Raw genomic sequence first — 21,320 nt, 5'->3', positions numbered from 1 at the left:
AAGCAATACACTGCAGACAAATCAGAAGGTAAAGAAACAGAATGAAATGAAATATACTCAGAACCCTACCTACCTGTAGACTCCCACAGTAAACATGTTTGTATGTATCTTCCAAAACATCTTCTAGATACGTAAGCAAATCTATGTATAAGCACACAATAGAACCCTCTAGAGAAGTCATGCTACATCTGCTTCTGTGACCTACTTAGATCAACAAATCATCAGTGTCTTTCCATGGAAATAAATCTCTTCTACTTAATTTTCAAAGTTTTCTTATTGTGGACCTAGTCAGGCTTTTTATATGTGTTTTCCAATGGCCCTCTGGATGTGTTGTACCAAATTTACTTCTCATCAGCATGAATATTTCATATTTTTTGAACTTTGCTAATTTGATAAAAAGTGAAGAATAACATGCATCCTGTTTTAATTTGAACTTGTCTGATTAGTAGTCAGGTTGAACATTTTCATGTTTTCTTAACATTTTTATTTAAGGATTCAATCTGTGACAAAGGTGGTTTTTTACTATTTGGGGAAAGATGTCTTGTTCAGTAAATGGCATGCAGTTGATTTACCATAGGGGAAAAGATTAAGGTTTCTGATAAAATGATCACCAGATGTATTTATGACGTGTTAAAAAGAAACCCAGAAACGCACTAAAAGAAATGTAGGTGGGTCTCTGCAGACACTTACCCCATCCGCAGCGTGCTTGGCCTCAGCGCACATCTCCCTTCCGCCCTGTGGCTCGTGGTCCTCTGATCCTGGCTGAAAGGACACCCTCTCAGACTCGGGAGAAAGGTGTATCTCGTGTATCTCTCATGGCTGCTTCACCTTGGCTGCATCTTGTACACTAATAAATTACCCAAGTATCTGTATTTTTCTAACACCATCTTCCCAGACAGACAGTTTCAGGTCAGGGATCTCACCAATTTTGTTTACTCTTAGATGCCGAGCTGCCTGCCAATCATTTAGTACCTTTCTTTAGGGTACTTTCTCCTACCTTCACTTTTTAAAATACATGTACAAAAAACACCATTCTCAGCACGTGCGTGCTCCTGGCCAGGCCCTTGGTGTGCGTCGGCTTCCACCGACAGCGCTGCGCCTGCGCGGCCTGGGTGCACCACCCGCCCGCCCACCGCCGAGAGCGGCATGCCTTTCTGCTGTCTCGGCTCCAGCGCTTGGCTGGGGGTCTGGGCACTGCTGGAAATGATGTCACCGAAGGAAAAAGCAGGAAGTGGAGCTTGGGCCAAGCCACGAATGACCACACTTCACGGAGAGAGAGGGTATATTGGCAAAAACCAACCGTGAGAGGCTTTTTCAGGCATATGTAAGAGAGACTTGCTTGTATTTCTAAGTCCTCCGACGCCGACCCAGGGAACCGGGCGGCTCTCGGGTAGGGAGGATGTGCCAACCAGGGCCCGCCTTAGGAGTGCGTGGCAGACAGCTTGGTTCCTCTCCCTTGCAACGTGACGTTTCCCCTGTTTTGTCCAGCAACTTGATGAAACTGAATCTTGAAAAGGTTCTTGAAAAAAAAAACCTCTGAAAGACAAAGGGATTTATTTCCTTTCCCCCTTTTTTCCACCTGTATCTTAAGGCTCTCCCCTCAGTACCCCCTAGCAGCCCTAAGGCCAGAGAAGGTAGTCCCGCAACACCTGAGTTGCGTCTAGTACAGCAGGGAGACTCGGCCAGCTGGTCTGAGTGTGCGCTCCCTGCTCAGAGCTGCTTCTGAGGTGCTCTTTCATCAAGCCGCTGGGCAACACGGGAAACGCGGGGAAGCCTCAGCCTTGGAGGTCTTATAAACATAAGCAGGTCCCAGCAGCGCTCTGTGGAATCAGCCCTAAAATCTTAAACATACTTCATTTATTCAGCCAACTGTGAGTACAGTTCCTTATGTAGGTGGAAAAAGCAGCGCTTTCCCTCCCATAGTTGAGGTTCCTAGTCGTGATGTTTAATTTTTAATTTCTAATAATATGGCAGAAGGGCATGGCTTTTTCATGCTTACAGAGGGAGTCTGTATGGTCAGGCCACCCAAGATGGCTGTTCTCTTGCTCTGGGTACATCCCTTGCTCAACCAGTGCCTGCTTCACCTAATGTTTATTTTGTTAATTATGCTCCTTACCTTTTAACAGAGGTACTGGGGATTGAACCCAGGACCTCGTGCATGCTAAGCATGCGCTCTACCATGGAGCTGTACCCTCCCCCAACGCCTAATCTTTAGATCAGAACATCTCCACCTGGAGAGCTTCTCAAAAGGCCATGAGGGGCGTGCCCTTCTGCTGTTTTCCCTGTTAACTGGTAAGCCCACCTGACATCAATTCCTGTAACTGAGACCCTCCCCTTCCTGGAGCAAAGCCTGCCGCCTTCCTCTGCTGCCAACAGCGGGCTGTCTCTCCAGGACTTTCTTCAGACGTGTAAGTTCCCCCATGGGTGAAACCACTGATGTCTCTGTTGCCGACTCCAGGCTCGCTCTTTGGTCTTGAAACTGGGAGACTACGGGCCTTGCAGGCCGCGGGGTGCAGCCCAGCAATTGGCGTAGCAGCCAGGAGACCGAGGAAACGCCCGTGAGCGCCGAGATGTCGGGAAATGAGGAGGGATGGGAAATTGCGGGGGGGGAATCCTGGGGTGGCCGTCTACTCACACATGGGGCCTGAAAGTCCCGGGGTGCTTTCCGAAAGTTGGGGGGAGGTCCCAGGGTGGCTGTGCACTCGTTCGTGCAGGGGCCCTGCGGAGGTGGTGGGTGTTGTCCTTGTAAATGGGGGACGCCCAGGGAGTGCGGAGGACGCGGACACCCCTCAGGTTGTGAGGAGATACTGGCCATCGCGACAGAGGAAGAAAAGTTAGACGGTGAGGCCACAGCTGTGGGCTGGCGTTGCGTTTTCTGTTAAGAAAGGTCACAGAGAGGGAGCTAACAGCTGAGGCCAAGGTGAACTTGAATGCTGATTCCTGTTCTGCTGAAAGTGAGGCATGTGAATGATAGGTATTATTGTCTAGTATTGTTACTGGTTTAAACTGAATTGGCTATTTATAAACTGAAGAGCAAATCCCTGAAAATGTCCAAGATGGGACTCTTGAAATTCTAAAACTGGTTTTTGCGTATGCCGTCAGAGGAACTTCGCTTTCTAGAAGGAATTGGTATTTCTCCTCCTTTGGCTTAAAGATGTATATGATCTACCTGGGCTCTCAGGAACTTTAATCATCTGATCCCTGAGAATGAAGAAAAACAAAGAGGCCTTTTAATTAAAAAATTTTTAGTATTATTTTTATTGAAATGTAGTTGATTTACAATGTTGGTTTCTGGTGTACAGCAAAGTGATTCAGTTATACATACATATATTCTTTTTCAGATTCTTTTCCATTATGGTTTATTAGAAGATATTGAGCGTAGTTCCCTGTGCTATACAGTAGGACCTTGTTGTTTATCTATTTTATATATAGTAGCTAGTGTCTGCTAATCCCAAACTCCTCTAATTTATCCCTCCCCGCCAACTCTCCCTTTTGGTAACTGTAAATTTGTTTTCTATGTCTGTATCTGTTCTGTAAAGTTTATTTGTATCATTTTTTAGATTCCACATATAAGTGATATCATGGTATTTGTCTTTCTCTGACTTAAACTTCACTTAGTGTGATCATCTTTAGGTCCATCCATGTTGCTGCAAACGGCATTATTTCATACAAAAAGAGGCCTTTTTAAGCTTTAGCAGGAAAACTAAGACCTCTGTGTCTGTATAGATGTATGTCTGTGTGTACCTTATAAATATAAGCTGTCTCTCCCTCCAAATGGCATCGCCAAGATTGTTTTGTGGATGAGCGCTATTTAATTGGCTTAAAAGAAATTAAGCATTTGTATAAATTCTCAGACACACACGAGACTGGCCTGAATGAATTTCCGTTCCCAGGTTCATGTGACCTGGGAAATTGTACTGAATTGACATCTGGTATTGAAGCTAGCTTAAGTTTGTTGGTTTGATTAATATAGGTATGTCTTTAGAGTCATCAATGTAAGTTGCACTTCTGCTGTACCTAGGCTTACCAGAAGTCAAATGAGACCTTATTATATGTTACAAATTTGTCAGCAAGGAAAATAACTTGATATGATGAAACTTTTAAGTAAATGTGAATGAGAAAAGAGCTTTTAGGTAAACACTATAGGAATAATTATGTTTTGGGACTGTCTACCTAAAATAGTCTTTCCAGATTTTGCTAACTTGAAACTAAACTAAGTGAAGTGAAGAGAATTCACTGATTATTTGGGTCATTTCAAATAGGATAAAATACTGGAACATTAATTGCTGGGCAAATCTAAGTTTACCTACCTTTGCTTTCTTAGGAAGACTAAAGCGTAAATTTACCGAGTAGGAAATGCTGGTGTGACACAATTCACAATTACTTGTTTGTTGGTATTTGCCAAAGATTAAGGTTTTCAAGGGTTAAGATTATAATCAGTCATAATCCTAGTTATTGTAACTGGGTTTCTTTACAGATTACATTGTAATCAGGTGTTTAACTGTTGACTTTTCAAGTCTTGTCATTTATAGACAGTTATTGTTGTACTCTGATGCTTTTGCAGAAGTGTTTCATCTTCAAGAAGACTCCTAGGAAGGCCCCTTTGACAAGTACAGGTCTCTGATAAATTTCAGATCATACCACTGAACTGGTTAAGAAATTAAAGAATCCTAATGAAAAACCTGATGGTTTCATAGAAACTTAAAAGGATTGGTTACTGAGTGAACTGGTGATTATGGTTGTAATTTTATGGTTTTTATTCCAGAATACTACTGGTTTTGATCTGTGTTTTCCAGATACAGGGAAGCCCTTCCCCTCAGGTTAGTTATGATTCATAGCAATTTGGTAAACTACACTTGTTGGTAGAATTGAAATATTTTTCTTTTCTCTCAACCTGGTTTCCCCAGAAATTGGAGACTCTTGGGTTCTGAGCAGCCTTATGAGGTGAATGAGAAAGACTGTCTCTTGGCATGCGCTGGAATCTCGATTTTTTTGGGACTTCTAGAAGAGAGAAGTCCACCGAGGTGGAGCCTGATGGCAGGCCTTTGGCATGGCTTTCCTAGCTTTGAGAGGCCTTGTGGGAATTCAGTCTGAGACTGCTTCTGAGGAGTTCCACATAGTCAGTTTGGAGGAGCCCATGTGGTCAACTCACCAGCCTTATTTTATAAACAAATTAGTCTTGATTTGGCTATGTTTGGTGGAGATGAGGGTAAATTTAGAGAGAAAAATACTATGTTTCATTGGATATTTAATTCTGCTAATTGAGGTCTGTACTTGTGAAAGTTACTGTGTTAGCCATACTTTTGCCCTGATGTTCAGGATGGAAAGAGAATTCTCTGGTGAAGCTGTCACAAAGTGTAACTACTCATAACATGCATCACTGCTGGCTCTAAGTCTTTAAGCAAGTAAAAATCAACTCTGAGGCTTTGACATTAATGGTTGTGATTATTAAACTTTATTATATTTTAAAATCTGAAAACTGTAAAACATAGTATTTATACAAACACCTGAGGACTGTTCAAGTGGGCACAGCATCTTCACGCATACAATGTGAGAGAAGACCAGGTTTAAATTAGAATCTTATAACAAAAGAAATAACACAGATGAAATTACCCTTTAAATCACATATGCCCAGTAAATGGTTGCCTTTGCTTATAAAGTACACTTGGTTTTCTAAAGAGAAATTGTGTATTCTTGCCCCTGATGAACATCTTACTGGCATTTATAACAAATGGTTAATACAATAAGCACCAAGTTTCATAGCTTATAAACATTATGCTGAATATTATATAAGATGTAATAAATAACAGAATAATGACAATGAACGTGTTTCATTTGAAAGTTCTAATTTTTAAAATAAAATTTAAAATGACAAATTAGAATTAATGTACCTTCCAAAGTTTAGTATGGTAAGTGGCTCAGAAAGCAAATAAACTAGAAACATTGCACAAGACAGAACTTCCCTGTTCGGGAACCCTGAAGAGTGAGCTGAGAGGTACCAGTGATGGCAAGTGCTATGCGTGTGTCTTACAGAATAAAAACATCTTACTATACACAGAGTTAATATTTACCTCTGTAGAAGTGTAAAGTGCCATTTTAAATTAAAAAAGAAAAGATTTACTTGTGTGTATACTTCAGATATAGAATGAAACATAAATATGAAACAGTATCCATAAGGAATAAACAGACAATAAACTCTGTTAAAAATTCTATCTTTTAAAAATTTGGACATAGGCATCTTCATGGAGAGATGTGAGCAACGAATGCCTAGTTAAATGTCCAAACTTAGGCAAAATATGGAAGTTTTAAAATAATAGGTATCTGATTAGAAAGAATATAATCAGACTCTAGCCAAACCACCCTGCATAGTTTAATATCTCCTGCATAAAGTGACTATTTTACCTACCTTATAATTAAAAAAACTGATAATAACACTTCTTGAAAGCTTGTAGGGTTGCTTTTTTTTTCTTTGAATAGGTACAGATACAACATAGGGAGAAATAATAACAGAAAGGAAGATACTTTATATGTCTATTCCCATTCCAGAAACTATTAGAACGTGAACAGAACATTGCAGTAACAGACATAAAATATGTGAGAAAGAGCTATCTAAAGCTACATCTTTAAATTCTCTTCTAAAGAAAACTTTGCATGGATTTCATTAGAGAACCTGTCAGTCCCTGATACTTTCCCCTGGGATTGAGCAGTTTTGGTTTTACATATAAACATTAACCAAAAACAAAGTATTTCTCTGTTTACTGCATGAAATATATCTGTCAACTATGCAATGAAAATAATGCAAAGATAGAAAGACCACCAATGTGACACTGCTCATCTTAACATGTTAAATGGCTTCTCAGGAAGCAGACAGGACTGTAATGTGGTTCTGCACTTCTGGATATAAAACATATTTTAGAGGAATCTTCTCCATAACAAAACTTCTAAGGGCAGGAAAAAAGACAGCATTGGTCTCCCCAGAATTAAGCTCAATCTAACCTACAAGCATTTTTTCAATAGACAAATTTCTTTTTTTCTTTAAGCTTTTCAATGTAGTGGCACAATTTCACGGCTGCCCCCAGCTTAAGGCCCATGTACTTCATCATCATGTCGCTCTTGAGAAGCAGCAGAGCTTTCCCATCAATGTCCTACAGAGAGAAGGAAGTTAAAATAATTAACGTGTTTTCATATTTTATCAGAATGGTTATTCCTTTATATGGAAGCACATGTGACAGCAGTTAGAGAACAGCCCACCCAGCTATATGTTTTCTGAGTATGCAACTGCTGGCTGAAAACTATTACAAATATCATTCATACAGTGAAGCATCACTCAATCATTTGTAAATTTACTTCAAATTTTCAGAAAGAGGAAATTTAACCTAATATCTTTAAAATGTCCTAAGCCTCAGACTACCTAATTTTAAATACCATGTGCTGAATAAAATGCTGCAAAGCTATGACAAAAAGACTAAAAACTATGAATGGTAGAAATACACTTCAGCTGGTCGTCAGCTTTCCTGGAAGGGCTGACATTGGGAGTGTGTCTGCTGGGAGCGTGCTGTACAGTCTGGTGTTAATGTAGGGAGCGAATCAGTCAGTTGTCTGAAGCTAATTAGATGCTAAAGACTGATTACTGATTTTCTTATCACATTGGAAAGGATACATCAGATGTGTGAGCACTAATTTTATTTGTTAGGAAACATTATAAAATATTACTTGAGAGTCACAAGGCATCCTCCTACAATTCTTTATTACATTAACTGATCAGCCGATGGTGCTGAAGCAGGCTACTTGGTTTTCGGGAGCTCTGATTTAAAAACAAAAGTGCACTGAATCATACATCACTGGCTGAAAAGACCTGAAACCCCTCACAGTGCTGCCTTTGTCAGGTATGTTTTATACATTTTCTACCAAGTAAAACTAGAAATTAAAGAAATTAAACTTAGAAAAATTTAGCCCATGATGTTACTTTGCAAATGGCATGAGGGTAAGGGCATCCCAAATCGTCAGTGACCATATAAGGTTAACAGAACTGAGCCAAATGGAATCAGCTGCTGAATTCTTGGGGCATCCTAACAAGGAGGACACCCTGTCACAGCTGTGGTCACCCCTCCTACTCACGGTCCTGGGGCCGAGCAGGCAGCAGGTGGGGAGGAGGATCCTTGTAACTGTCATTACAAAAAAGACACCTGAGAGTGGCTGTGCTGAATCATCTTCTCTTGAGAACTTGAAGACTTGTAGTATTTTAGGTATTTGGGTACCTTTTAAAGGACAGATCCAGCCTCGACCATTTAAGGATCTAACTCTGGGCAAAGTAAACTTCCTCACATATGGACAAATCAGTTGATAGGTTCCCCCACCATCCACACTAATCAGTATCCAACCGAAGAGCCTGCAGAGAGGTCATTCAAAGGCATTACGACAGGAAAACTGGATCAAAAGATACATTACATGTTGCCTGAAGAGGTCAGCGAGGGGGGTGAGTGTCTGAGGATCTACATGTTTCAAAAACAGGATCACTTCATCCACGGACCAGGTTGAAGGGTCATCAGAGAAGGTCTGTTTTTGGACACCCGGGTCATTTCCAACTGGTGAAGGGGGAGCTTCAGTAGGGGGAGAAAAGACAAATCATACTTGACTTGATCATGATCCTGAAAGAAGAGATGTTAGGTGGGGAGTAATGGTCTCATTCCTGGAACCTTCTGTGAAGTACCCCGGCATGGACCCAGGACTCCAAGCGTAAAATCCAGAGAGAGCCTATATATAGATGACCTGAGGATGGCTCCCCACGAACATCCCCCCTGACCTCCCCCAAACAACTAAAGCAGCTTCCAAAGGTACCTAAAAGCTTCAAAGATCATAAAAGAGACTGAGCGATCCGAGGCCTCTGGCCACAGGCAAATACTGCAAAAGATCTGTTACTTAGGTTAAATTAGGTTAATCTAAACTAACTTATTGTTCTCTTAAAGTATTTCAAAGAATTTCTCTCAATCTCTCCCCTCTCCATCTCTCCAGATTAGGTTGATTTTACTAGCTATTTACAATTTACAGTTTTATAATTGCTTAAATTTATTCACTTTAATCAATGAATTTCAACAGCCTCCACTGTCTTTGAGAACCAGATTCTTTTACCAAATCTCTCCTATGTATTCAATATGGATATTTTTTAGCATCACTTTTATTCTTTAAAATTCCTGTCTCTCAAGGTTTAAATGCTTACCTGGATTTTGAAGAAAATAAGATTATTTTCTGCTTAGGAGATCAGAAGTAACTTTAACATTACACTGAATACCTCTTTGAAGTTTACTGCATAGTGATAGATATTTTGGTTGAAGGTTTACCTTTAAAAAAGAAATAACCAACTCACCTTTACTCTATCCCAAACACCCACCTCCACTGTGGGACTTTTACTTTCCGTTTCATTCCTTTTTGTTGTTTATTTTTAAAAACAGGTACATGTGTACTTTTTAATGTAGCTTTACTGACATATTATTTACATACAATAAACTGCACTGTAAGTAGTTTTATAATCATAGAAATAAACAATAAATATAGAAATAAAAAATAAATTTTAAAAAGTCTACTGGAACAAAAGAAAAAAAGAAATAACTGAGACATGAAACGATTTAAGTGCTCATACCTCAAAAAGTTTTAGCTGTGCTGTTCACTAAGTTGTGCTGAAACTTCTCTGTGTCCAGACAAGTATACATTTACTCAACCAGAGCGCCTGACTCCCTAAAGTTAGTGTGGTAACAGAGTGGGTTCTGTAATGTGCTAGGAAGATGAGTTTCTCTAACCAAGGACCATCAACACAAATTTGATCGTTCTTGTATGTGAACTAGCCCAAAGTGCACCTTTTATTTCCTATCATCTGGGCTCTGGTCATTTTAGGAGCATTTTGAATATTTACCCAGGGAAAAGGCAAAGAAAAACAGAAGATTAAAAAACTCACAATGGGATCATTCTGAGTATCAGCAGAGAAGAGGCATGTCAGCTTATTGGCAGAGTGCCTGGCACGTAACAGACGCTCAAGAAACGTTATTCTCGCTGTGGATCTCACTCCAAACCAGCGCTCAAAATAGGAAACAAACAGCTTCTACAAGCTTGCATCAAGGATGCTAAGGAACAGAGCATACGCAATGGTATGTGTCATAGGCGTCATTTCACACTCACCGAAGCCGCCCGGCATGCCGAGAGATGAGGTGGTCTGGCCAAGGCTCCTGTTTTCCATGAGAGGTGGGTACGCCATCATCTCCAGGTTGTGTCCCGGACTGGGCTCACGCTGGGCCATGGCCGAGGTGGGTTGGGCCGAAGAATAGAGACTGCTGGTGCTGCGGGCTCCTGGGCTGCCGAAGCAGGGCACAGAGGAGCCCTGTGTGGGCTCATCGGGCGTGTAGCACGGCTGGTAGGCGTCTGGGCAAAGTGGCGGGCTCTGGCAGAAGCCCAGCTCTTGCTCCTGGTAGTGGGACTCCGGCTCCTGATTCAGGGACTCATCCGAGTGAAAAGACCTGCCTCCGAAGTTGCTATAGGAATCAATGTCCCGCCTTCCTACTGGTATAGTTGGGCTATAACTTTCAGGGTAAGAGAATGCAGCAGGTTCCTTTTTCCGCAATCCCTGGGATTTGACCTTTTTAGAAAGCAGGTAATTATAATTTTTATATGCATATCCAAGTGGCTTCTGAAATGACACAAACCCAGCATAAACCGTGAATGAGTGAAAAGGGCAATAAACAGTAAATACACTGATACTCATTTCCATGGAAGACTGCTTTATATTATTAAAGATAAATGCTCTATTTTGATTATATGATTTTTCTTCCTCTTCAACCCTACATTTTAATTGCTTTTATATATTATGGTTACAAACATAAAAATACACATTGTCATATATTTTTCAAACCTAAACTTTAAGCATTTTTCCAACAGAGGTTTAGTCTCCCATCTGCTGCTACAGCAAGTATAGATCAGCCTTGCTAATCTCAGTTATTAGTTCTCTCTCACTTCTAACTGATTGGCATCTTTAGAAACCAGAGGTTTATTATGGTTGTAAAAATATTTTTGTAACACTTACACGAGTTTGCCACAATGACTTCATACGAAAACGGTGGATTTTTGTAACCTTTCCATGAATAACATCAAACTTCTTATCCAGGTCTTGAATAGCATCATAGATGACCTATTGTAATACAAACTGTTAGTAATTCCTATTTGGAAAGAAATGTAACATATAAGAAAATACCATAAAGCCAAACTTTGACTGTTAGAAACAAAGTTCTCAAGTGGTGAGAAATTTCTTGTTTCCCATTTGATGCCTGGTTGGTAGTGACACAGAGCTGAGCTGGCTGAGATAAGGAGCCCCGACCTCCCACTCAGCTACTCCTCGTCCCACAGGCATTTTAAGAAGCTTGAACACTGGAAAGTAAATGTACCACAAGCTCTATAAGCCATCACATTTATGTTGGAATCATTCTACATCAAGGAAGGTGCTATTTTAAGAAAAATATGTTCAAATCTGCTAAAAGGCCAAAGAGCCTCTTTGCATGTAATGATGGTATAAATTAACAGGCAGTGAGTGGTCCACTGTGGAAAGAACAGTGAGTCAAATATAACCGATGTGACTTTTGGCATCAGAGTATTTTACAATCATGTAATTAACATTAACCTTACAAAACCTTTGAGTACATGGCCCCCGTATACCAGTCAGGTATGTGACTGATAAAACCTGAGAACTGAAATACACAGAAATTTCATTCGGGCAAAAAATACACTTAAATAAAGAGCCCAGAGCCATTACCTCATTCATTCATTCAAACAAACATTTATTCAGGGCCTACCCCATCAGAACCCCTTTGCTAGATGCTGGGAATGCAGACATAAAAACCAACCAACCAACCAACCAGCTCCTGCCCTAAGGAACTCCCATTTTTAGCTTGAGAGAGATGCAAGTAGAGAGACAATTTCAACAGAGAATATGGCAGCCTGGAACAGTGGATGTCGGGGGCTCCAGGGACCGGCAACATCAACATTGTTGGAAATGCAAAATCTCCCACCTCAGATCTACCAAACTGGGAACTCTTGAGAGTGAAAGCAGCAATCTGTGTTTTCACAAGCCCTCTACGTGATTCTGATGCACAACCAAGCAGGAGACCCACTGGCTTACAGCACAGGCTCTAGGCGAACACAGTCGGGTTCAAGTACTAGAGTTCTGCCATTATTAGTTGGGCAAGTTACTTAACTTCTCTTGTGCTTCAGTTTCCTTATGAATAGCATCAGGATGAAAATATCTGAGTTCTCTTGAGGACAAAACAACGTGCTATAGTATGTTAATACTAACATGATAATAATACTACATGATGACTGGTCCAGTAGTGCTCAGTCACCTGTTATGGCCACGACACTACATGTACACAGAAGAATGAGACCTGATCCAGGCTGGCAGTCGAGGCAGGATTTTCAGAGAAGGAGATTTCTACATTGAGAATGAAGAGATGAGAAGGTGTTCACCAGGTAAAGATGCACAGAAGAGCACACAGGGCAGAAGGAACACTATATTCAAAAATACCCAACAAATTAGGAATATGGGATCCACAGATAAAAACTACTATACATAAAATAGATAAGAAACAAGTATTTACTATAGCACAGGGAATTATACCCAGTATCTTATAGTAACATATAATGGAATATAATCTGCAAAAAAAAATCGCTATCCTCTACACCTGAAACTAACACAATACTGTCAGTCAACTATATTTCAATAAAAAAATTAAAAGAAACAAACCCTCAATATACCCAAACAGAAAAGAGGAAGTTAGATGTTTAGATAGTAAATAGAAATGACATTCAAAGAGCTCAGTTATGAAGGGAAGAAGAGAGGATAATAGCTGAAGAGGCCAAAAGAAATGATTTTTTAAAAACTGTAGGAGGATGAATATGCTGAGAGTGATAGAGACAGAGGCTGAAGATGTAGGGGAGAGAGGGACGACCAATGAAGGGAGGTGTCTGAACACAGGGGAAGAGGGTTGGATGCAGAAACCAGCGAAGGTGTTAGCCTGGCAGAGGAAAACACCTTCCCGTTTGAATGGTCGGGAAGGAGGTCAGCAGAGAGATGGATCCAGGCAAGTTTGTTGGCTGTGGGGAGAGGAATCAGGACTCGGGGGGAGATTTCTGTTCCACGTCCTCCATTTTCTCCATGAAATAAGAGACAAAGATTGGGGTTGTCTGAAAATCACCGGGCAATGGTGGGCAAGGATCAAAAAAAGGAAAAGATGAAATGCTGCACCATGTGGCCCAGACTGGGAAGGAGCTGAAGAAAGGAGGGAGCTGTCAAATTAAGAGAAATGGAGAGGATCCCTGAGGGGTGTTTCAGGGCCGTGACTTTGGAATCTGGGCATTTCTTATTGTAGATGCTCTGTCTCACCACATCCTGCACATCGCTCAGAAGGTCCTGGTAGAGCAGTGTCAACCTAGTTCATCATGTTTACTGATGTAAAGCAGGCCAGGGATGGCCCTGCTCAAAGTCAGAACTCTCTATGTCACCCCTACAGTCCCACCCTCTGGACATCCTTCCCCAGAAGACACCATAGGTTCCCTTTAAGTATTCCACTTCTCTTCTCAAGAGTAATAATGATAAAGACTCACATAAGCATCTTTTACTTTTCAAAGTATGCTAGCTCATTTTAATTAAGAAACTTTACATGTTAAGAAACATTTTTTAATAAACGTTCTTTACTTCTAGGGTATGCAGCTCACAAAACCCTTGATAGCTTAATACTTTAGAAAACTACATTTGAGAGACAGAATCTTTTGTACCTGGCAGTGAGTAAGGACATCCAGAACTGTTTTTTGTTGCTCTTCGTTGTAGGCTGTGTCAGACACAATATTTTCCTGCTAATATTTTAAAAGTTAAGTAGTTAATGCTTCTGTAAAAGTCAAACTAAACACTACGAGAAAAAAAAACACTATATATCTATTTACTTAAATTGTTTTTATTTTCACCGACTTTTCAAAGAGTTTCAGAAGCCTTAATCTAAAGTAGAGACAAAATAAAAACCTTACATTAATATGAGAATGAAAATGATCACAGCTAATTAAGAGGAAGCAAGGAAATAATTTATTAATTAGAAAGACCTAGGTTTAGTTTTGCCCTGAAGATGAGTAAAAATTACTCTGAGTTTCCTACTCTACAAGGAAAAGAGGGAAGTAAAATGGTTAATTGCTCACCGTCTAATGAAAGAAAGCAGACAAATTCAGGAGAGATGAGTATTTTCTTAAGTGTGAGTTTAGAGGAACTCTATGAAGATTTTAAAGCTTTTTCTTTAAAATGGTTAATATATTTGGCAAATGGCAATTAACTTTACTTACATTATTGAAAAATGCAGTATTTGGTTCATATGCATAAAGAACAGTGTTATCATCATCATAAGTAGAGATTCGTGTTCTTATCTAAGGAAGATTTATTAACAAATTAAAAGGAAAGATGATAGAACTCAAAGAAAAATTGAGGACTTCACTTTCAAGAAGCTCCAAAAGCCAATTTGTGATAATAAAGGACCTCAGTCCATTGTAAATACTGTGACTACAGGAAAAGATGTACTTGCAAAACTGTTTTCTCATTAACCCAACATCATTTTCCTCTGGTGGACCTTGGGGTAGAGAGACTAGTCTTCTAGTAATTTGGCACCAGAACTGCTGTAAAAGCAAGTATTTCTAACTACAAGGAACCCTGTTCATGGCTTTTGACTTCTAAATAATCCAACAGTGCCACTTTGTGGACAAAATAGGAAATACTTAAGCACCTATTTTTCTTGATAATTAATCCCTAAATCACCTAAAAACATTTTGGGGGGAATAAGGATATAAATAAGTCAATAGACAGTAAACAACCATTACATTTCATTTAATAACTCTTCATCCTAAGAATGGATTAAGAACTATAGGAATAATTTTTAACATACTTAGAAGTATGTATGTTTTTGTTTCAAAAGACAGAAACAAAATAATGTGGAATTGGGCTACAGAATAGTAGTTATAAAATATACCGTCTTATCTTTATATAGTGCCTTATGCTTTTCAAAGTGCTTTCAAATAATTATGTGAAAAGAGTGAGGAAAAAGAATGACTCTCGGTAAGTAGTTACAATTTAAAAACTTGTATACAAATGTTCATGTGGCTTTATATATAACTGTCTAAAACTCATGAACTGTACATTTGCCATCTCTGCATTTCACTGTATGAAATTAATTTCAATTTAGAAAAGAAATAGAACACAATGAAAAGAACAAAGAGATTTTCGATTTGAAATACAAACCACATCAATTTCACTGGAGCCGCTAGACATCTTTTTTGTGCAACAGGAGCAGCTCCACTTCCTCTGAGTTGGGCCTAATTAGTTATAAACTTGCTGGAGGGTTTATTTGTGAAAGTGCTTGGTCACCTAGGACTGGTAAACCTTTTATTCCTGAAAAGCAATGCATAAAACAGTCACTTCACACATTGCCTTAATAAACATAATATGGATATGTTCTCAGAATGCCAACTCAAGTTGAACTGGAGTCATGGCTGAATTTTGGAGAGTGACAAAACAAGAGTTCTTCCATTAACTGATTTAGAATAAACCTTTAAAAACTGAAGGGCTTTATTGCCAATGCACAGGAATAAGAATCAAGATCAAATACTGGTTCAAATTGTGAAATGAATGCTTCACAACGTAGAGGCTACAGAGTAAATGCTGGAAACAAGTGAGCAACAGCATGCTTCCTAACCGCTTCCGTAAAGGAGCTCAGAGACTTTTTACCCAGCGTTTTACCCAGAGAGGCTGCCGGCCTCCAGAGGTGATTCGGGAGTCTATTCCGGGTTGGGCCTCCACCACAGTGTGTGGCCGGGGTGACCTCTAAAGTCATCGCCTCCTCCCCCGCCAAGTGAAAACTGATTGAGATTATGTCTAAGGTCATTTCAGCGCTGAGAGTACAATTGCTTCCGTAGTTAAATTTTGTATTAAACTTTAAATAAATGTATGTGAAAAATAAGCCAAAGCTCTTCTAGAATTATGTAGGCTCGGTTATGGTTCTCAGTCATTCAGCTGTTCGACCACAAAAAGACACTGAGTCCAATGCTAGCATATTATATCTTGTAGTAGATTTGAACGCTGGCCTCACAGTACCAGGAGGGGTGTTAATGAGAGAGCCAATTCATTTATCCATCCTGCGCCAGGGCAGTAATGAGAGGCAGATCAAGGGAAAATGAACTTTCAAGTTAGAGAAATGCAGTCTAACATTGTGGAATAAATTCAAGTTATTAAATACCTCCAATTTGAGCTGTAACTTAACCAGATTTTGCTTTTTTAGACTATGTTTATTTTTTCTGATTATAAGACTAATACAAGTTGTGAATACTTTAAATCATGGTTCTTCATACACAGGAAGACTACACAGCAATGAGAATAACCCAACTACTGTTACACACGAGGACAAATCTCACAACCGAACGATGAGTAAAAGCCAGACACAGAAAAGAATACAGCATACGATTCAACTGACCTAAAGCTCAAAGAAGCAAAAGTAAACAAGTTCTTCCAAATCAGTAACTTTACGTATACCGTAGTCACTTTAACAATCTCTTAGTTTCCTATCTCGCAAACAGGCCGTGACTTATTGAGCCAGTCCCATTTCATGGATATTCACAAATCCCTTCTCAAGTCTGCTCTGACAAAGGACCTTGCACGGCAGCCTTGCACCTCCACCTGAGCTCGCACAGAATGAGGACAGTGAGTTTCCCAACTCTAGAGTATTTATTATACTCTCACCTTATTTCTAACAGTTTGGTTTTATAGATTTCAATATATAATTTTTCATTAAATATAGTTTCACTGCAGAAAATTTGGAATATACTACAAGGTATAGATAATAGTATCTTACAGATTTTACTGCTTACTCTGTGCCAGGCAGCGTTCTAAGCACTTGATATACGCTGATTCACTGAGTATTCCTGACAACCCTGCAGGGCAGGCTCTATTATCATCCCCATTTTCCTTAAGAGAAAATTGAGGCAAGGAGACTTTCAGTAATTTACCCAGGTCTCATAGCTAGTAAGTGGTATACTCTGGCTCCAGAGTCAATGGCTTTACTTCTTCATTATTAAAATCATCTGGAATCCCTTCTGTAACAATAACAAAATCCGAACTCCTACCATGGCCTACAAGGTCTTTACACAGGTGCCTCCACACCACTCAGAGGTCACCTCTTAACATGTGTCCCCTTGCTCTAAGCCTAAGATATTTACCATCTGGCCTTTTACAGACAAAGTTTGCCAGCCACTGTTACAGACCCTTAACAATCAGGCAGCTCCCTACTGGATTAATTACAAGGATGCTAACACTTGGCTGCAGACACAGAAGCAGCATACATTGGGTCTATCAGCAGATTCCCGACATTTCTGTCTCTGTGGGATATTTACAAATCAACAATGATCTTCTTGCACTCTGAACTTCTACGCCTGTCATCTCCTCTGCTCACAATACCCTGCACCCTGCAAGACCTCTCCACTTCGGAGAACCAACTCAAAACTTAAAGGCTTAATTCAACTTCCATCTCCACAAAGCAAAGCTGCTATGTCACCCTATTTGGAAGTGACACTGCTTTCCCAGAAGTACCAGAACACTCACACTTTAATGCTTTTAAGGCAATTGTCACATGTTGGCTAGTTACAGAAGAGGCAACATCAAATAGCATTAAGACCTTAGGGTCTGGATCAGAATACAGGGTTTAGGTCCTAGCTCCTCCACCTGCTAGCTGTGTGGCTTTGGACAACTTACTTCTCTGTGCTTTAAAAAAAATCCATAAAATGGGGATAACAGTACAAACCTCATGGAGTTATGAGGATCACATGAATTAATACATGTCAAGCGCTTAGAACAATGACTGACATAACAAAGGTGTTTGCTATTGGGTACTATTATTTTATTATTTGGGTATTCATGACATCCTCCCAACAAATCTACTTGTTATGGAGCATGTGGACAACAAATCCTCTGGATCATAACATGTCATTTTCATTCACACTGCACCCTTACACTGCAGATATAGCAACCATTTCTCCTAGATGAATTTTAAGCATTGTGCAAAGAATTGGGCTTTAAGAAATACTTAAATCTGTGGGGGAGGGTATAGCTCAGTGGTAGAGTGCATACTTAGCATGCACAAGGCCCTGGGTTCAATCCCCAGTACCTCCATTAAAAAAATAAATAAACCTAATTACCTCTCACCCCCCCAAACAATTTTTAATTAAAAAAAGAAAGAAATATCGAAATCTGAATCCAAATGGCAAAACTTGCTATTTTGCTTTAGGCTGGGATTTTACCTCCCTTTTTTAAAAACATTTTTTAATTGAGTTAGTCATTTACAGCACTGTGTCAAATTCCAGTGTAGAGCACAATTTTTCAGTTATACATGAACATACATATATTCACTGTCACTTTTTTTTTCACTGTGAGCTACCACAAGATCTTGTATATATTTCCCTGTGCTATATCGTATAATCTTGTTTATCTATTCTACATATGCCTGTCAGTTATCTACAAATTTCGAACTCTCAGTCTATCCCTTCCCACCCACCCCCCTGTGCCTCAATTTCTTAACCTATAAAGTTGGAATAATAGCTAGTTCACAGGGCTATGTAAGATCAAATGACTTAAATTAAGCACTCAGCATTTTGTCTGGTTCATAGCACAACGTAAGTTTTAGGTCCCCTTCACTTCTTCCCACAAGGTAAGCAACATTTTCTTAGAGCCCAACCATGACTAGATTATGTAAAATTAATATAATTCGTTAAATTCAAAATCCTGCAAAATAAGTTTACTTAAAATGACGCCCATTTACACTTCATGATAAAAAAATCTAAACTCTTTAAAACATAAAAACAAGAAAGCATCTGGTTTTTAAAAAGACACATTTTAGACATTTCAAAGAGATTTTTCAAACGTCACTTCAATCTGCTCCCAAGGTGTAAGGCATTCACTCGCCATCAATTTATCACAATGAGGGAAGAAAACATTGTTTCACCCGACAACCACTTCAAGGAATACTTGGCAAAACAGAGCAGATTACAATAGTCAGATCACTCCAATTTTTTTCTTTAACAAAACTGTGTCAGTGCACAGATAACGTTCTAAAAATCCTGTCAGGACTCTCAAAAGCAGCCCTTCTGTCCGTATCACACTTTAGAGTGTAAATTCGGCCAGATGGAGGATAATGCTGCCCAAACTGTGTCCCATCGCCCAACAGGGAATCGAGCCTGCTTTATAAAACACCGTGCAGAAAAACTGCTTATAAAGTCACTACTTGTAAACATTAAACCAGTTTAAAAGTTTAGAGCAGAGCCAGTTAGAGGAAGGAGGGAAGCGATCCCTAACAAGTTATCAAACCGTGCTCAATCCACATCCTTACATTCTTTCACCTCGCTCACTAATTTACAACAGCGAGGCTGCACTGTCTTTGATCGAACGTGGTTGCCATCAAAGCCTCAAAATCAACGTTCTCATCTCACAAAATGTTATAACAAACCAACTTGCTAGTTAATAGATTCTTTAAACTCAAAATTCTATATAAAGTCTGAGAGTCTTGGTCGTGCCTCGCCCCCCACCCCCACCTGCCAAGTAAGAGAATGGATGAAAAAGGATCAACTCTTCCCAGAAAGTCATCACCAAGTACTCAATAACTGGCCAAATCTCCAAAGCTCACAAGCGCTGGCATCCCGGGCCAAGCGATGGGAACCATTCCGAACCAGCCGAAAGCAGCCGGAACTACCACAAACCACTCCAAACCATCTAAAACCACCTCGAACCATCCCAAATCACCCCATCTGCAGCGCAGCTTAAATTCCAGCTTAGACTCGCTCTTCCGGAAAAACAAATCCTTTCTCTTGCCTGAGGTAAATGCTCCTTCCCCGCCCCCTCACATCAGAGCTCCCCAGCCGCGAAGCCAAATCGCTCCTCAACTGCTTCTAGCGCACACACAAGGCAAGAAAGTTTAAAGGGAGGGGAAAAAATGCCACTGACAGACCTTTTCCGGCGCCAGAGCCTGCCACACTGGCCTCCAGAGGGCGCGGGAACCGGCTAGCGGTGGTGTGCCTCACGGAGCGGCGACCGGTAAAACCGTTAGGGCTACGCGACCGCTCGCACCGGAAGTAGAGCCAAATCACGTGATGCGCACTCCGCGAGCTCCACGGAAGTTGGGGGACCCAAACTCGCACCAGGAACCACCCGCGGTACGCAGGGTCCTCTGGCCAATCAGTGGCTGCTACAACACACGCCTGGGCCGTTAGCCAACCAATCCTGCCGAAACCTGTGCCGCCACTGTGGGGCGGGACGTTGCTAGGGAGATAGCCGAGGGGGTGGGGCTTTGCTTCCTACTGCGCAGCTGCAGTGCCTGCCTCTGAGTGTTCCAGAGGTGGTGGTGGAGCCCAGTGCTAGACCAAAGACACAAGCTTCTAAGGTTGAGGAGGATTTTGCGGCTGCGCTTGCCGGCGCGCGCGACTCTCCCTGCGGCGGTGCGGGCTCGTGGAGGCTACTCGCTAGGGTGAGGCGTGTTGGCGTGTGGCCTCCCCACTCTCGTTGGTTAGTTCTTTGAAGCTTTTTTTTTTAATGTAATTCCCCGATACCACCGACGTAGACATTGGCTCAGTCCTAGGTGTGCACCTCAGTCCTGGAATTCGAAGGAGGAGGGGACTGGGTTTAAGCAATTGTAGTTTGGTACAAACCGGGAAAAGTTATTTTTAAAAGTTGTCTTTCCACAGGGTGAGGTATCACAGACCTTGGAGCCAGATTTGCTGGGTTTGTACCCCAGCCCCAGCATTTAAGCGCTCTATGGCTTTCGGCAATTCAGCTGAGGTAAACAGCTATGTACTTCAGTTTCCCCATCCGTAAAATGGGCACAGTGTGGGGGTGTACATGAGTAAACAAAGCACTTAGAAGGGTATCCAGCACATAAATTTGTGTAATAAAGGGTACAGGACATTACTTAGTGGCATATTGTCTTAGGTATGTCAAGGTTGCCCATTTTGGGAAGGAGGCACAGTATCAGTAATGATAGAAGCAAAGCAGGCTCCTTTGAAGAAAAGCCTTAAGTCTTTTCCGGGTCTAGAGAGTAGCTACAGGGAAAGTATACTGGACACTGGAAATGTATTCTTTCTCCTCTCAAACGCAAAGCAAGGTGAGAGCCCATTATAGAGACGATGTTTATTATTACTATTATTATTTTGCTCACACTTGTGCCATAGCAGTCCCCTCCTTTTTGTCCAGTTCCCTATGAAAAACCTGTTGTTTGTGA

The 21,320-nt window shown here is 40.7% G+C and overlaps 1 protein-coding gene across 4 annotated transcripts; it reads right to left on the bottom strand.

Moving 5' to 3' along the window:
* Positions 1 to 5,432: 5,432 nt before the first annotated feature.
* Positions 5,433 to 20,172, bottom strand: SCML1 (Scm polycomb group protein like 1). Of its 4 annotated transcripts, XM_031673280.2 has the most exons (8): positions 20,055 to 20,172; positions 15,308 to 15,457; positions 14,362 to 14,442; positions 13,810 to 13,887; positions 11,069 to 11,173; positions 10,171 to 10,675; positions 8,449 to 8,600; positions 5,433 to 7,145 (listed from the first exon to the last, which is right to left on the bottom strand). In XM_031673280.2, exons 2-8 carry the CDS (start codon positions 15,335 to 15,337, stop codon positions 7,011 to 7,013), a joined length of 1,086 nt encoding a protein of 361 aa, XP_031529140.1. In that variant the 5' UTR covers positions 15,338 to 15,457; positions 20,055 to 20,172; the 3' UTR covers positions 5,433 to 7,010. The 4 variants fall into 4 exon arrangements, with proteins under 4 accessions (XP_031529140.1, XP_031529141.1, XP_015106213.1 ...); XM_031673281.2 differs by lacking the exon at positions 14,362 to 14,442; XM_015250727.3 differs by lacking the exon at positions 14,362 to 14,442 and having other exon boundaries at positions 13,810 to 13,884.
* Between the last annotated feature and the right edge of the window lie 1,148 nt (positions 20,173 to 21,320).

Source organism: Vicugna pacos, chromosome X (genome assembly GCF_048564905.1).
Source record: "Vicugna pacos chromosome X, VicPac4, whole genome shotgun sequence".
Taxonomy (NCBI): domain Eukaryota; kingdom Metazoa; phylum Chordata; class Mammalia; order Artiodactyla; family Camelidae; genus Vicugna; species Vicugna pacos.
Note: the sequence above shows the minus strand (reverse complement) of the source record. Positions and strands in the feature narration are given on the sequence as shown.

Coding starts and splice junctions, on each gene's coding strand:
- SCML1 (XM_031673280.2), bottom strand. CDS start 15,337: ATGTCTAGCGGCTCCAGTGAAATTGATGTG. Junction 11,174..13,809: donor ATGTCCTTACTCACTGCCAG/GTACAAAAGATT, acceptor GTATTACAATAG/GTCATCTATGATGCTATTCA. Junction 10,676..11,068: donor AGTCATTGTGGCAAACTCGT/GTAAGTGTTACA, acceptor GTGTCATTTCAG/AAGCCACTTGGATATGCATA.